Source organism: Hemitrygon akajei, chromosome 4 (genome assembly GCF_048418815.1).
Source record: "Hemitrygon akajei chromosome 4, sHemAka1.3, whole genome shotgun sequence".
Taxonomy (NCBI): domain Eukaryota; kingdom Metazoa; phylum Chordata; class Chondrichthyes; order Myliobatiformes; family Dasyatidae; genus Hemitrygon; species Hemitrygon akajei.
In genome coordinates this window covers 164203244-164219658 of record NC_133127.1, presented here as the reverse complement: position 1 = coordinate 164219658, position 16415 = coordinate 164203244, and the positions used below count along the sequence as shown (strand labels likewise).

At 39.4% G+C, this 16415-nt stretch overlaps 1 protein-coding gene across 5 annotated transcripts in view; it reads right to left on the bottom strand.

The window, feature by feature from the left end:
- LOC140726890 (protein furry homolog) overlaps positions 1-16415 on the bottom strand; it is a 270433-nt gene that overhangs the window by 144463 nt on the left and 109555 nt on the right. For all 5 annotated transcript variants that reach the window (XM_073043854.1, XM_073043855.1, XM_073043856.1 and 2 more), the window contains exons 11-19: positions 15338-15439; positions 14461-14564; positions 9315-9423; positions 8017-8103; positions 6408-6579; positions 5881-6013; positions 5276-5383; positions 3178-3433; positions 1020-1175 (exon numbers count right to left, since the gene is read on the bottom strand). In XM_073043854.1, coding sequence (XP_072899955.1) covers positions 1020-1175; positions 3178-3433; positions 5276-5383; positions 5881-6013; positions 6408-6579; positions 8017-8103; positions 9315-9423; positions 14461-14564; positions 15338-15439 — 1227 coding nt within the window. The remainder of the gene's footprint in view (positions 1-1019; positions 1176-3177; positions 3434-5275; positions 5384-5880; positions 6014-6407; positions 6580-8016; positions 8104-9314; positions 9424-14460; positions 14565-15337; positions 15440-16415) is intronic.

Here is a 16415-nt window from a genome sequence, read left to right as displayed (position 1 = left end):
TCCAGGGATAGAGAGAGAGAGATCGAGAAAGGCGAGGGAGGTGTCAGAAATGGACCAGGTAAATTTGAGGGCAGGGTGGAAGTTGGAGGCAAAGTTGGTAAAGTCAACAAGCTCCACATGGATGCAGGAAGCAGCACCAATGCAGTCATCGACGTAGCGTAGGAAAAGCTGGAGAGCGATACTGGTGTGGGCTTGGAACATAGACTGTTCCACGTAGCAGACAAAAAGGCAGGCATAGCTGGGACCCATGCAAGTGCCCATGGCTACACCTTTCGTTTAATGGAAGTGAGAGGAGCCGAAGGAGAAATTATTGAGAGTGAGAACCAGTTCCACCAGACAGAGGAGAGTGGTGGTGGAGGGGAACAGGTTGGTCTGTTGTCCAGAAAGAAGCGAAGAGCTTTAAGGCCCTCCTGATGGGGAATGGAGGTGATAATGACTGGATATCCATAGTGAAATTGGATGATTGGGGCCAGTGAACATCAAGTCATTGAAAAGATCCAGAGTGTGTGAAGTGTCACGGATGTTGGCAGGAAGGGACTGATGTGGGGCGATAAAACAGAGTTGAGGTATACAGATATGAGTTCGGTGGTGCAGGAACAAGCAGAGGCAATGGGTCTACCTGCACAGGCAGTTTTTGGACCTTGGGTAGGAGGTAGAAATGGGAGATGCAGGGTAAGGGAACTATGAGGTTGCTGGCAGTGGATGGGAGAACCCCAGAGTTAATAAGGTCAGTAATAGTGCAGATGACAATGGCCTGGTGCTCCTTAGTGGGGTCCTATTCGAGGGGTAAGTAAGAAGAGGTGTCTGAGAGTTGTTGCCTGGTGCAGCAAGGTAGAGGTCAGTCTGCCACACTACTACAGCTCCTCTCCCTTATCTGTGGGTTTGATGGTGTGGTTAGGATTAGTGCAAAGAGAGTACAGATTTTTCAATTACCAACTCTGCAAATGCAAAATTAATAGATAGCCTTATTATTCACTAATATATATCATTTTAATAATGAAGTATCTAAAACTTCATACCTCTGATTGTCCTAAAGCTGAAAACAATGCACGAACTTCCCTCAGGATAGAAACAGCCAATTTTCGTGTTGCAATCTGACAACTACAGAGTAAAACAAGAGCAAATCCTTCCACAGCATGAAGCACGTTTGAATGAGGACTCCTTTCTTGCTGAAGCTAGTAGATACATTCAAAAGTAATATGTATAATTGGTTAGCAATTCAAAATATCTTTATCAAAAACATAACCATATTTTACATTGGGCTTCTTTGGAGCCCGTTTGTCCTGAAGTTGTGTATCTCAAACCTTTTGAGCTCTGTATACATTTTAGAATTTTACTATTGCTCTATATGCATGCTATTGACTGCTGTGTTAAATTTGCAGCCCCTTTTAAACAAAAACCTGATTAAAGGTGTAAGGATACTCCCCCACCTCAATCTAGACAACATTAAGAAACAAATTTTGTGGTTGGACCACTTATAGGCACTTACTTAGTGCAGAACCTGGAAACTGGTATGAGAAGATCAATTAGAAGACCAATGAGAAGTATACAACATTATGGGGGGTATAGATGGGGTAAATGAAAACAGTCTTTTTCCACTGAGGTCATGGGAAAGGTGAAGTGTTTAAGGAGGTCATGGGGGATGCTTCTTTACTCGGAGAGCAGTGAAAGTGTATAACAAGTGCCAGTGGAAGTGGTGATTGTGGATTCAATTACAACATGTAAGAGAAATTTATATAAGTACATGGATGGAAGGGGAATGGAGGGTTATATTCCAGTTGCAGGTCAGTGGGACTAGGTATAATAATAATTCAGCACAGACTAGATGGGCTGAACAGCCCATTTCTGCACTGTGGTTCTCTATGACTCTAAGACATTTGATATCCACTAAGTTAATTTGTTTAGCACTTAACAATGATGAAAAATATTACAAAGGAATACCACCAGATTTAATACAGAAAACATTGGCACTAGATTAGAGACTAATCAAATGCTCAGCAATGAAATGGCTTTTAAGGATGGTCTTAAATCTGGTGACAGAAGTGGAAAGGTAAAGAAGGTTTAGGAGGTGAATGAAGGGCATTAGGCATGTGGTTGAAAACAATACCAAATCATAATAAGGCGCTCAATGCCTTTGCTTTGCTTCAAATTTCTAGCCCAAAATGTGGTAAAATCGGGCTTCATCTAGGTACATGTGGAAGCTTAGCCCATGTGGTATCATCATCAGCAATATTTGGATAAGGACAGGAGAACTAAGAAGGATCTTGAGGAGCTTAGGAGATTGTTTGAAGGTGGCAACAGAAATAATTTGAGCAGATATGTAAGCACATTACTGAGAAAATGCCTATACAGCTAGGAAAGAGTTGACTTGTGCTGTTGATATCCAAAAGCAACTGAAAGGTTAACAAGACTGAAAATACACCAAATGTATTGTATGAGGTATTAGCTGATTTGGTAGCATTTTGCACTATTTGATTTGAATTTGTTTCTGCACAGAAGAAAATTAAGTTAAAGTCAATCTGAAGTTGATACAAATTTAACCGTTATTTAAAGTTTATCCAAGTGCACCTATTTTTTCAGAAGGACATAGTATGACTCTACCAGGAATATCCAGAGATCAGGCATGAAGAATGAAGTGAATAAAGGCACTCTGGACCTTTGTAGAGAGTAGTGTAAAATATTAATGACCAAAGAAATCAGTATCTTAGTTGAAAATTCTTTGCTAGCTGATTAGTAACTGCACATATTCTTTACACTTGTCTGATCATTAGGAAAAAGAAGTCACAGAGCATGGGTTATATAATACCTATCAAGAATATGTAAATCCTATTATTAATTCTGCAATCAGATCTGCAGATACCATATTACATATATCTACATCAATGTTTAATATTTTAGTTGTGATTTAAACACCTTCACTTTTCAATATTTCACAGGTTTTCTTTCTATTCTTGTCCTGCTTTATAAAGTAACATGTTATAGTGTGACTTCATGTACATCTTTGTACAGCTTGATTATGTCAAAAACACAAAACATTAACCAATTGTGTGTCATCACGATAGCTGAAACATTATTTAATGTTCAAATGCTAGAAAGGAATCATGTAATGAATATGTAAATCACCTATCAATACTGTTATGTCAAGTAATTACAAGTGTAAAGATAAATTTGACCTACCTCTGAGGTCCTGAACTTAGATTGGTCCTGGTCCTTGTTTTGAGTCTGTATTGCAAGTTTCCATTGACTGAGCAGATGCACCAATAATTTTAAAGAGCTATCAAGAAGATTTTGTTGTGTGTCATTAACTTCACGGAGTAGAAAGTTTGTGAAACCAAACAATACATCTTCCCGCCAATCAGCAAAATCAACAAGAAGACTCTGAAGAGAGTTTTGTGCAATGTGACGAAGTTCATCATCCATGTGGATAGTTAGTCTGAATTGAAAATTGAAAGTTTATAATTAATAAAGTATGCAGATTGTTCTTTCTTAATGTTCTTAAGATAACAGAGAAATTAACTGCAAACAATAGAGAGGAACTTGTAAAAATCTAAATCACAAGGGATAAAGTACAAGAGAGTATGGGGTTGGGGATAGAGAGAAAGAGAAGGGTCTGGGAAAGATAAAGAGTGGGGCAGGGATAGAAAGGGGAAGAGGAGAGAGAGATGGCTAGAGAAAGAGTGAGCAGAGTTGGGTAAAGGACTGAGTGGCAGAGAGAAAAGAGGAAAGAATAAGATGGGTGAGTCAGATGGTTAGAATAGTGAATAGTATAAAAGGAAGGGTAAAGGAAAGTGGAGGGAAGAAAAATGTAGGAAGAGCAGCAAGAGAAAGAGAGTAGCAGGGTTTAGAATAATTGGTGGAGAGGGAAATAGAGTTGGGGAGTGAGATAGAATGAGGGAGGTATATGAAGCCAGTCAGCATTTGAAGGAGGGAACAGAATTTGATGGTCATGGTAACACTAGGGGCAGAGGGATAATGGTGAGGATCTGAGGTCCACTATTGGAAAATGGGTGTGATGAAGTCCAAAGTTAGAGGTAGGTGACCTAACATTCAAGGTGTTTCCCATACATCTGGGAAAGATGTGCTTAAGTATCATACTTATTAAAGCTCTGGTGGAAATATTTTCATGTTATCTCATGGAATTATCACAGTAAACAATATACATGTTTATTGTTGCTAATGCACGTATTTCATGTAAATTAATTGGAATTCCTAATATCCATAATAAAAATCTTAGCCTTCACTGCTGTTACTGCTTATCTGGTGAAGAACTTCATGCACTTACAATCTTACAATTATCTGTTAATATGAATCAATATATAGGCAAAATGCTGGAAGAACTCAGTGGGAAAATGAGCAGTCAACATTTCAGGCCATGACCCTGCATTAGGTCTCAGCCTAAAATGTCTTGATCCTATTGAATAATGAAGCAGGCTCAATGGGCCAAATGTCCTACTCCTGCCCCTGGTTCTTATGTTCTTAGAGCAGCCAGTATTATCAAAGACCCTACCCACCCTGGGCATTCTCTCTTCACTCCTTTCATTGGGCAGAAGATGCAAAATCCTGAAAGCACATACCATCAGGCTCAAGAACAGCTTCAATTTCACTGTAATCAGACTCCCGGACTCTTGACCTTACAATCTACCACTGTCTGTTGCTGCACTTTATTGTTCACCAGGATTGCACTGTAATGTTAACTTTCACATTTTATTCTGCACTATGTAATGATTTGATCTGTATGAACAGTATGGAAGTCAAGCTTTGTACCATATCTTGGTACATGTGGCAATGATAGACCAATAGCATTGTCTTACTGTTTGTTGCTTCATTAGTGTAATGGCTTTCCAGCTGAGTTTCCCCTAATACAGGTATTATTAAGCTGATCATCACTTTTATTACTATTGCCACATACATGGAATCAAAACCAAAATTCTAACACTTTCCCGTGTCTCACCACACCCTTCTCTTTTATACTGGTTTTCTTCCTTTTCTCCTTGACAAGAAGCATTCCCCCACAGATGTTGATCCCCAAGTTCTTCCAGATTATCTGCTATTCTAGAATTCTATAATCATTGTTTTCACAATTACTTAGACCGATAAATTGCCTTTAATGCTTTGTGCATCTGTTGCCTCAGTTCTAAGCTGCTAAGCTTACTTCTATTAGTGTTACATTGTGTTAAAATGCAAGGCCTGAAAAAGTAGAGATTTTTAAATTTGTAATCAAAACTAAATTTAAATGATTTTTAATCATAATTTTAACTAAAATTAAAGCACATACCTTGCGAGTAAATCAATCAATTCCAATTTTGACATTCCATCAGGGATTATTCGTGGAATGGCTGCTACACTGGTTCTGAAGAGGTCAATTTTTGGTTTCCTCTCTCCTCTGAATTGATGTAGAGAACAGTTAATTGATAATATGAACAAAATAATACTGTTTTTTTTTACATTTACCTGATTATGTAGAAAATGCAAATCAAGAGTAAATTATGCAGAAAATACAAATCAAACAACACTGCATCAATTTCTACATAACTCAAAATGAAATAGTTCTCAGACAGAAAAAAATTAAATAGTATGGGCCAGTAATAAATCCTGTACCATTATAAACAGCATGTAGTAAGCTGTTGACTACCTTGTCACTTTTCTTTTCCAAATCTGTTTAAAGAACATTAATATGCCACTTTCCATTCCAGTCATCCTGGCATACGATTGAATGTGGAACCATTTATGCAATAACAAAAAATAACACTCTACCATAGTATTCATTGCAAAGATTTGCAGCAGATCTGGACATATGAAATTGATTTGAAACAGTACTTAAAATAGTTTTGTTCAGTCACCTTCAATTCTTAATTCTACATTAGCAATATGCTGGCTTACGTGATCATGTCTTCAGGTTCCTTGTTCAGTATCTGCATGTTTGTCAACATCATACAACGTCCAACTTCTTTATCAAGATGTCTTAAGATGCTATCTAGGGCTTTTCTTAGTTGTGGATAGTACAGAGATATTCCTGTTGAGTTGAGGAAAAATTAACTTAACAATGATTTGAATAGACTCCACTAACTACAGTAACTCCATTTAAAATTCCTCAGTAATAAAAAAAATCCAAGATGCTGGAAATCCCAAATAAAAACAGAAATCGTAAAGGTACTGGGCAAATCAGACCACATCTGCCAGACAAAAATAATATTCTTTTTCTCTCTGCAGAAGCAGCTTTGTGGTGAAGATTTCGAGTATTTTCTGCTTTTCTCAAAGTTTTAAAACCATAGACGGTGGAAGATGTAGCATTAAATTTGACCAGTGATGAAGGTTAGAGTATCTTGTGATGCATGGAGAACCCATATGAAAATTAGAGATTGCACGTTCATACCATAAATCCTTTTAACTTAAAGGTTATGACTAACCTATCATTTTTGCTTCTTCTTCTGTAAGGGTTTTACTCAGGTAAGTTTTTTTCACCCTGAGAGTGTTCCCAGATGGAAGAACAGCTCCCGTGTTAGGCATTGGAGGTTCTCCATCTTTCTGTTGTAGATTGTCAGCAACCACAAGGAATGCCCTCAAGCCAATGTTCATTCTCTGTGAATCATAATTCAAAAGTGGAAATTAAACTTTTATTATGAGATAACCATGTTTGTTTTCCACATGCTAAGTTTAAAACTACAGATATTATTAAGCTAATATATTCCCTTAAAGGAGATCCTTGAACGTCCTCTCAATTTCTTGAAAGTTTCAACAACTTTAAATAAATAATTTAAAAAATTCTAAACAACTTAGCTATAGATTAAATAGTATTTTTCATAACAAATTTAGGGGACAACCCTTGACATTTTTCAGAAATAGCTGACTCAACTGAGAAGGGATACCAAAGATCAAAAAGAAACTAGTTATTAAAAAGATAGGGATATACATTACACCATCACTATCCTCTCAACCTTTCAGGACATCAAGCAGTTTTTCTTGGTGAAGTCGCATCTACACCATTGAGCCCTGATACAGATTTGGGAACTGCTTTGTCAAGCATATTTGCTCTGTCCACTGCAAGATCTCCTTGTGGTTACCTGTTGCAATTTGACTTCTTATTCCCATTTTGACATGTCTGTCCAAGGCCTCCTCTACTGCCATGATGAGGCCAAACTCAGGTTGGAGGAGCAACACCTCATATTCTCTCTGGGTAGACTCTAACCTGATGGCATGAACATTGAATTATCTGCCTTCCAGTAATTTTTCCTCCCTACCCTCTTCTCTCTTTTCTATTCCCCATTCTGGTTACCTTCTCACCCTTTCTTGTTCCCCTCCTCCTCTTTCCCTTTGTTCCATGGTCCACTGTCCTCTCCTATTATATTCCTTCTTCTTCACCCTTTTACCTCTTCCACCCATCCCCTCCAGCTTCTGATTTCAACCAGCCTCTCTAACCCACCCACTGTCCTTCCCCCTCACCTGTCTCACCTACCATCTGCCAGCTTGTACTCCTTTCTCTCCCACACAACCCCCACCATCATCTTTTTATTCTGGCTTATTCCACATTCCTTTCATCCTAATGAAGGATCTCAGCCCAAAACGTCAACTATTTATTCCCTTCTGCAGATATTGCCTGACTTGCTGAGTTCCTCCAGTATTTTGTGTGTTGCTTTACATTAAGATGGGCATAAGCTTTGTCAAGATGGCTATCAGTATCCAATGGTATATACAGAGGAAGACATTTTGAATTGAGCAGCTAAAAGAAAATGAAAACTAAAATGCTTTTGCATTTATATAGCGTAACATATATAGCTTTCTTTAATTTCAGCTGAAGGAAGCTCTCCTTCATTATCAATCTATGCCGGCACATGGATTTGATTGTGGAACTAAGACAGTCCCAATTACATTAATAATTTCTTTTACAATGTAGAAAACAGACAGACTTTGTCATGTTAAAGTTTACTGTGCATTGCATCCAAAAATATATGAATTTGAAATTCAAATCATTGTCATAGAAAACAAGTACATTTTTATAGATAAATTCATCCTTTATACCTCTGGATTCAGACTGAAGGTCTTTGGTGATTTTCCAACACTAAGAAGGTCAAAAATGATTTCTTTCATGGCAAAATCTAACCTCTCCTGTAAAGTAAAATAAAAGCTTTAAAATATTGTTGAAGACTGTTGCAAAAACATAAAAATTCAGTCAAAATGAACATGAAAAAAAAACACAGAATTATGTTATGTGTAAGTGCATTTATATTGCTTTTTCCACACCTCAGTTAATATTTGTCTTGGATAGTATTACAAAATGGGTGACAGTTCTTTAGCAGTCAGTATGGTCTTGACCAGATTTCTCTTTACATTGGATAGAAATCAGCCAATGTGTAAAAACGGATCTCCATATGCTCCAAACTATGTCACTGCCCAGTCAATGTCATTCTAATAGTCTCAATGGAATTCCTGCAATGTTGTGTGTCAAAATAGTAAGTGAATAGAAATTTCCAATAGAAATTATAGCTTCATGATTTTTAAATGTATACAACTTGGCCCATGATTTCCACAATCTTAGGATCAGATTTTACATATCCCCTTGCCTGATTCCTAAGGTTTGGCTGATATGGTAAAAATTAACAAAAAATAAGCTGTATTGGGGAAAGGAAATGATTATTTTCCTTAAATTTCATTCACATACTGTTCTTTTCTGATCCCATAACCACTGAAGTTCTTGCATTCATTTATAATTGCATGCAAGTGAAATTTGGAGGCAAATAGTGTATTTCTATTTGTGTAGGTAAAATATTTCACAAATCAACTAAAGTAGCATCATCTAAGAAGAATGGTTAAAGAAATAAGAGCAAAAATGTACTTGAACGCAAGAATAAGTACCATATTAATCAGTAAAAGGAAATCTTTGCAGCAGGACAAACAATGCTCCATATTTATAATTCATTATGTAATTAAAAGTCTGCTTTCTCCCACTTTATTGCAATGTGAGCAAAATGATGACCCCTAACAAATTCTTTAATATGTTGTTATAATTTGTAAATTTTGTAACCTTTGGTTGAATTTACTTAGTGTGGTGAACTACATATACCTGTCTGGACATGCCCCCCCCCCCCCCCCCCGCTGACTACTCCCTGGTATAAAGGCAATTGGAGGCACAGCCCCTTCCTCAGTCTCCAGGATGTTGTGTGATGGTCACTTGCTGCTTGTGCTTTCTTCCAGCCAATAAAAGCCTACCTTAACCCACGTCTCAGAGTTATTGATGGTGCATCACTTAGTCTACCTTGTCAGTGAGATAATTCAAGACTAATGTAATCGGTACAATGTGAATGATTTTGTTACCATACCTGTGCAATGAATTGTATGATTTTTACAAAAATGTTGAGAGGCATATCTCTTGGTACCACACTCCGAGATCCCTTGGGAAAAAGTGTTGTTGTAATGCTTGCAAGTCGACTGTAAAGAGAAATTGATAGTTGACCAAATTATTCATAAAATTACAGAGAGGTTTCAGCAGGCTTAAATCACACTGACTATGAAAGACAACCTTTGGTCAACAGATATAGCATAATAAACATCAAGCCACAAATTTAAAATCTAAATTGATTTACAGACTGCCTACAATGAGATACAGACATAGAAGAGCATATTAAGTGAATATTTTGGTGAATGAAAACCACAGATACTGGAAATCCGAAATAAATAAAGAAAATGTAAATTGCTTCATTTATTCTTCTACCATCTTATCTGGAACATAACATTAACTTGTTTTGTCTTTTGGTTTTCTGCCTGAAACACTTTCTTTTTCGTGATGATGCTGCAGTGTATTTCCAGCAATTTTTGTTACTATTTATTCTTACTACTTCAATGTTATTTTGTTCAGGATGGAATCAAGAATATATAGAATTGCAACATTTTAAAATAGAATAACTCTTTCAAGTTGTGGAAATATTGTTTTTAACTGAAAATCTGAGAGAGCATGGCTTGCAACATACAACATAATTCAATTCTCATCAGAATTAGGAACACACTACCTGACAGAATAGTGGAGCATTTAAGAAGTATTTAGATGAACATTTGAAACACCATGGCATAGAAGACAAGTGTGAGCAAATTGTACTTACTGGCTGGAATATCTCTGTTCTGTATGATTTTATGATTCTTAACATTAACCACTTCAAGGTAACTGTAAAATGTCTGATAATACTGGAGTGTCATGCATCACTATTATGAAAAATGGACAAAACCTGTGAAACCTGCAACCGGCATAGATTTACTACAACACCTGTAGTTGTTGAGCTCCAGAGATGTATTGCCGTTGGCAACAACAAATGACTACACACCTCTGTATTAAATTGCTAATCCCTTCTATTGTATCTTCATCCTCTCATTCAAAACTCTTCTATCAGTGAAATCAAATAATCTTAAATAATCAACAATATGAATTGTCTTTGAGAATTGAGCGGGCACAGTAAACAACAAAAGAGACCATTGATGTTGATGAAATCTATCAGAGTTCAGTCCAGATGGAGAAAATAGCTTTTGTAGACATCCCTCAGTTCCGTTCTATGATTTGAGGAGGAGTTTAATTGCAGTTCGTATACAGGAGCAAAACGGAAAAGATCATCTGCAAAATAGCCTTCTCCTTTGCAGACAATACAAAGCATATTCTCAACAGTTTAACTTGATTTATTTGCCATTTGCATTTCTTTCATTGTGAAGGAAAAAAAGCACCATAGCAAATCTTCCGCAATCTTATGACACTGGCAGGATCTTCGAAGAAATGGTGAGTACAAAGGTATGTTAAGTCAAAATTTGAAGAAGCTAGAGTCATAATTTTACATTAAGCTTCCCACTGCCAGTGACAGTTTTCAAATAGCATCAAGATCCTTGAAAAAGTTCGCAGATTTCCAAAAGACAATGGCAGTAGCTCAGGTATTCACTGGTGTCATTTGAAAGATTTGGTCTTTCATAATAGTGTTGACCTCCATGGTTAGTTAAACACCTGGTGTATTTTTGATAGATCTGGAGATGCTGCATAACCTGGCAACACACCCAAGTTTTAACTCTCTGTAATTCCCCGGCCTGATCATGCAATATTCTGAATTATACAGATATCTTTGGTCTTTCTATATTGTCCAGACTGTAAATATCATTGGTTCAGCACATGGCTCACCTAGTTCTGTTTCCGCTGTCCCTTAAGCTCACCAGGGCTACATTCCCAAGCTCCCTTTAAAGTCAGTAGGGCCCCAATTCCTGAACTCTCTAAGGCTTGTTACATATTTATTTATAATTCACTGGGTCCCACGCTCCCTTTGAACTCATCGGGGGAGAGGTTTCCATGCTCATTTTAAACTTACTCAGGATGCATTCATATACTTCATTTTAAACACACTGCAGTCTGTTTCTTGGCTGCCTTTAAACTCCGATGGCTTTCAAAGGTGCCATTAAGAAGGCAACTTGTCCAAGCAGCTTGGATAGAAATCTTCAGTTATTCCCATTTAGGCTGCTACAGCTGAAATTCACAGCTACAGTCACAGACAATGCAGCAAGCAACATCATGGTGCACAAATGTAATGGTTCTGTTGCAGTCCTGCTCACCTGATGTGGATCAAGTGTCGTTCATTTTATCTGCTACAGGGGTTTTCAGCCATCATCCTGATAGCAGTGTACATTCCACCTCAGGCCTGTGTCAAACAGGCTCTAAAAGAACTGAGCGACATAATCAACAGGCATGAAGCAATGCACCTTGATGTCTTCCCCATCATTTTAGGGGATCTTAACAGGTCAGCTTGAAAAAGTTGAGTGAATAACTACCGCCAACATATCACCTGAGGAACCAGAGGAGCCAACACACTTCACCACTATTATACCACCATCAAGATCGCTTACTATGCCACCCCACACCTAGATTATGGAAAGTCTGATTACCTGGCTGTGCTTCTATTCCCGAGTATAAGCAGAGACTGAATATTGCAGTAGTATTAGTAGAGAGGATCAAGAAGGTATAGACAAGGGAGGAAGAGAAGTGCTTACAGGACTGCTTTGAGTCAGTGGACTAGACAGTATTCATGGATTCATCCTCGAGTCTGAATGAATATGCCACAGTTGTCACTGATTCCATTAGAGCCTGTGTGGATGAGTGTGTGCCTACAAGACCATACTGTACATACCAGAATCAAAAGCAATGGATGAACCAAGAGATTCATAGTCTGCTGAGGGATAGATCTGTGGCATTCAAGTCTGGTGATCCAAACTATATACAAAAGCCAGACCTGACTTACAGAGGGCTATCTCAAAAGCAAAGGAACAATTCCAGTTGAGGTCAGAGGTAGAATTGGATGCACATCAACTCTGGCAGGGTTTGCAGGCCATTACTTCCTATAAAGCGAAATCCAACACCGTCAGTGGCTGTAGTACTTCACTCCCAGAAGAACTCAATGTCTTATACGCATATTTTGAAAGGGAGAATAAAACTACAGGTATGAGGGCACCTGCAGCATCTGGTAACCTTGTGACCATTGTCTCGGAGGCTGACGTCAGAATGTCTTGCAAGAGGGAGAACCCTTGCAAGGTGACAGGCCCCTGATGGTGTATCTAGTAAGGCTTTAAACCAACTGTCGGGTGTGTTCAAAGACATTTTCAGTCTCTCATTGCTAGAGACGGAAGTCCCCACCGTCTTCAAAAGGGCAACAATCATACCAGTGCAGTGCACAGAAGAGCAGAATGAACTCTCTTAATGACTACCGTCCAGTAGCACTCACATCTAAGGGGAGTGCTTTGAGAGGTTGTTTATGGCTAGAATCATCTCATGCCTGCAACCACTGCAATTTGCCTATCATCACAATAGGTCTACAGTAGACATGATCTCATTGGCTCTTGGATCACCTGCACAATACTAGTACTTACATCAAGCTGCAGCTTACTGACTGCAGCCAGCATTCACACAATCATTCCTACAGTTCTGATCAAAAAGTTCCAAAACCAGGGCCTCTGTACCTTCCTCTGCAACTGGATCTTTGACTTCCTCACCGAAAGACCAGTCTACGTGGATTGGAAATACCATCTCTACCTCGATGGTAATCAACACTGCCACACCTCAAGGATTTGTACTTAGCACACTGCTCTACTCTCCCCACACCCATGACTGTGTGGCTAGGTACAACTCAAATGTCATCTATAAACTTGCTGACAACATAACTATTATTGGCAGAATTTCAGACGGTGACGAGAAGGTGTACAGGAGATAGATCAACTGACTGAGTGGTGTTGCAGCAATTCCTTGCACTCAACATCAGTAAGACCAAACTAATTGTGGACTTTAGAAAGGATAAGACGAGGGAACATGCACTAGTCTTCATTGTGGGATCAGAAGTGGAAAGGGTGTGTAATTTCAAATTTATGGGTGTCAATATCTCATTAGGAGCTTGAGGAGATTTGGCATGTCACCAAAGACATTTGCAAGTTCCTACAGATTTACCACATTCTAACCGGCTGCATCACCATCTGGTATGGGGGGGGGGGGAGAGGCACTGCAGAAAGTTGTAAATTCAATCAGCTCCATCATGGACACTAGCTTCCTCAGCATCCAGGACATCTTCAAGGAGTGATGTCTTAAAGAGGCAACGTCCATCATTAATAAGCACTCCCCCTCCCTTAACACCCAGGACATGGCCACTTCTCATTGCTACCATCAAGGAGGAGGTACAGGAGCCTGAACGCACACACTCAATGGCTCAGGAATAGCGTCTTCCCCTCTGTCATCAGGTTTCTGAATGGACTACTTTTTTTCTCTTTTTGCACTATTTCTTTAATTGAACTTTTAAAATATATATAACTTGTTATCATAATTTAGTTTTTATTATTATGTATTGCAATGCCCTGCTGCCACATAACAACACATTTCACGACATACGCCTGTGATATTAAACCCGATTCTGAGACTCACTGTAAAATTTATTTTTCCACTGTGTAACATGCTGCTGTATTAATAGGAGTAACATCCAACAGTCCAGAAAACCTACCAATCCAGTACTCAAAATCTGTATGCTAATTATTAGTACAAATTATCCTTAAAAAGAGTATTTTGATTTGATTGTGCAAAAATGTAATATTACAGGTATATCCAATGATCTCTGGTTCTTAAAAGCAGTACATTATCATTTTTCCCTTTCCTTAGGTTTTTACAGTAATGTGAACATAATAAGTGATTCTTCAGTTTTTTTAAAATCATAAGAAAATTTTTTATTATTCATGCTTATGTTAAAATTAATAGTGGGAATAGTCGATGTTTACATAATTTGCTTGGTTAAAAAGTGAAGTTACTGAAATGTAGACTCGTATGAAGTGCAAAACAAACATTTGACCAAACCAGACTGTCAGATCTCAGAGGGTAGAAATAGGGGGGTAGGGCAAATATATATATGGTATATACAGGTTTTTCAAAAGGCGGCATGCTGATCATACTATTTTAATACAGCAGAATTCTATTACCTCTGTGTCACATTATTGCTTTCACATTTGATCCTGATCATGTAGACCCACAATAGTCTGTACAATGATTCTAGTGCAACACGAGCCATTTTGGGATCTTTATTCTACAAAAGAAGTTAATAATTAATATTAAGTCTACATGTTCTGTTGTAATAAAATATTGATTCCAAAATAAGTTTTGAACTTCATGGTATATATGGCTGAGCATTATATAAGGCAGACAATTTAACTATTTATCAAATAAAATGCTCTATTTTAAAACTTTTTGTATTAACAATGAGGAATTGAATAAATTTTTCAACAGTTCTGCATATTTTACTCTGTCACAATTATACATTATCTGATAAAATTATATGCAACACAGTAAAAACATTGAGCTTCAGGACTAAAGAAACACATATATAGGTGGGTCTAGAAACCTGGAAATTAAACCAATCTGAATAAACAAGGCAAACTGAGGCATCTCATCTTCCTCTGAGACTCCATACTCTTAGTAACCACTATAATAATCAAATACCAGTTGCAATTGTTAGGCAAACACCTAGAAGTTGCACCAAGGTTAGTTAAATGCAAACAGAATTCCAGATCCCTGTGGAAATAGGCAACTGCAGAGTTTATAAACTACAGTACATTACATATACAGTACTTTAGTATTTTGTAATGAAGTTACTGCATGTGGCCAAAACAATATTGTTCTAGTCTTGTCTGTTACAGGGCCATGATTTCGTTTGTTCAATTTTTTCAGAATTGCACTGACTCTTCATTATAAGTGCATGACTTAACGGCCACACATTACAAAGGAAGTGTAAAAAAATTCTATCCTTACAATCACTACATGAACACATTCAAGATAATTGTTTAGAACCATTTTACTAACTTTGAGATTGGACAAACAGTTGTTCAGGAAGATATGCCATCGAATAAGAAAGAACTGCTTCTGGCTGACACAGAGAAGGCAAGTGACCAAAGGGAACAGTGCCTATGGAATAAACAAATAAAACATGAGACATCATTTTATGTGTGTGTTTAATTTGGGAGGAGAGAGAGGGGGGAGAGAGAGGGGGGAGAGAGAGGGGGAGAGAGAGGGGGAAGAGAGGGGGAGAGAGAGAGGGGAGAGAGAGAGGGGAGAGAGAGGGGAGAGAGAGGGGGAGAGAGAGAGGGGAGAGAGAGGGGGGAGAGAGAGGGGGGAGAGAGAGGGGGGAGTGAGAGGGGGAGAGAGAGGGGGAGAGAGAGGGGGAGAGAGAGGGGGAGAGAGAGGGGGGAGAGAGAGGGGGGAGAGAGAGGGGGGAGAGAGAGGGGGGAGAGAGAGGGGGGAGAGAGAGGGGGAGAGAGAGGGGGGAGAGAGGGGGGAGAGAGAGGGGGAGAGAGAGGGGGAGAGAGAGGGGGAGAGAGAGGGGGAGAGAGAGAGGGGAGAGAGAGAGGGGAGAGAGAGGGGGAGAGAGAGAGGGGGAGAGAGAGGGGGAGAGAGAGGGGGAGAGAGAGGGGGAGAGAGAGAGGGGAGAGAGAGGGGGGAGAGAGAGGGGGGAGAGAGAGGGGGAGAGAGAGGGGGAGAGAGAGGGGGAGAGAGAGAGGGGAGAGAGGGGGAGAGAGAGGGGGGGAGAGAGGGGGGGAGAGAGGGGGGGAGAGAGGGGGAGAGAGAGGGGGAGAGAGAGGGGGGAGAGAGAGAGGGGAGAGAGAGAGGGGAGAGAGAGGGGGGAGAGAGAGGGGGGAGAGAGAGGGGGGAGAGAGAGGGGAGAGAGAGAGAGGGGAGAGGGGGGAGAGAGGGAGAGAGGGAGGAGAGAGGGGGGAGAGGGGGGAGAGGGGGGAGAGGGGGAGAGGGGGAAGAGGGGAAGAGGGGAAGAGGGGAAGAGGGGAAGAGGGGGAGAGGGGGAGAGGGGAAGAGGGGGAGGGGGAGAGGGGGAGAGGGGAGAGTGAGAGGGGAGGGGGTGAGGGGGAGGGGGAGGGGGCAGAGAGAG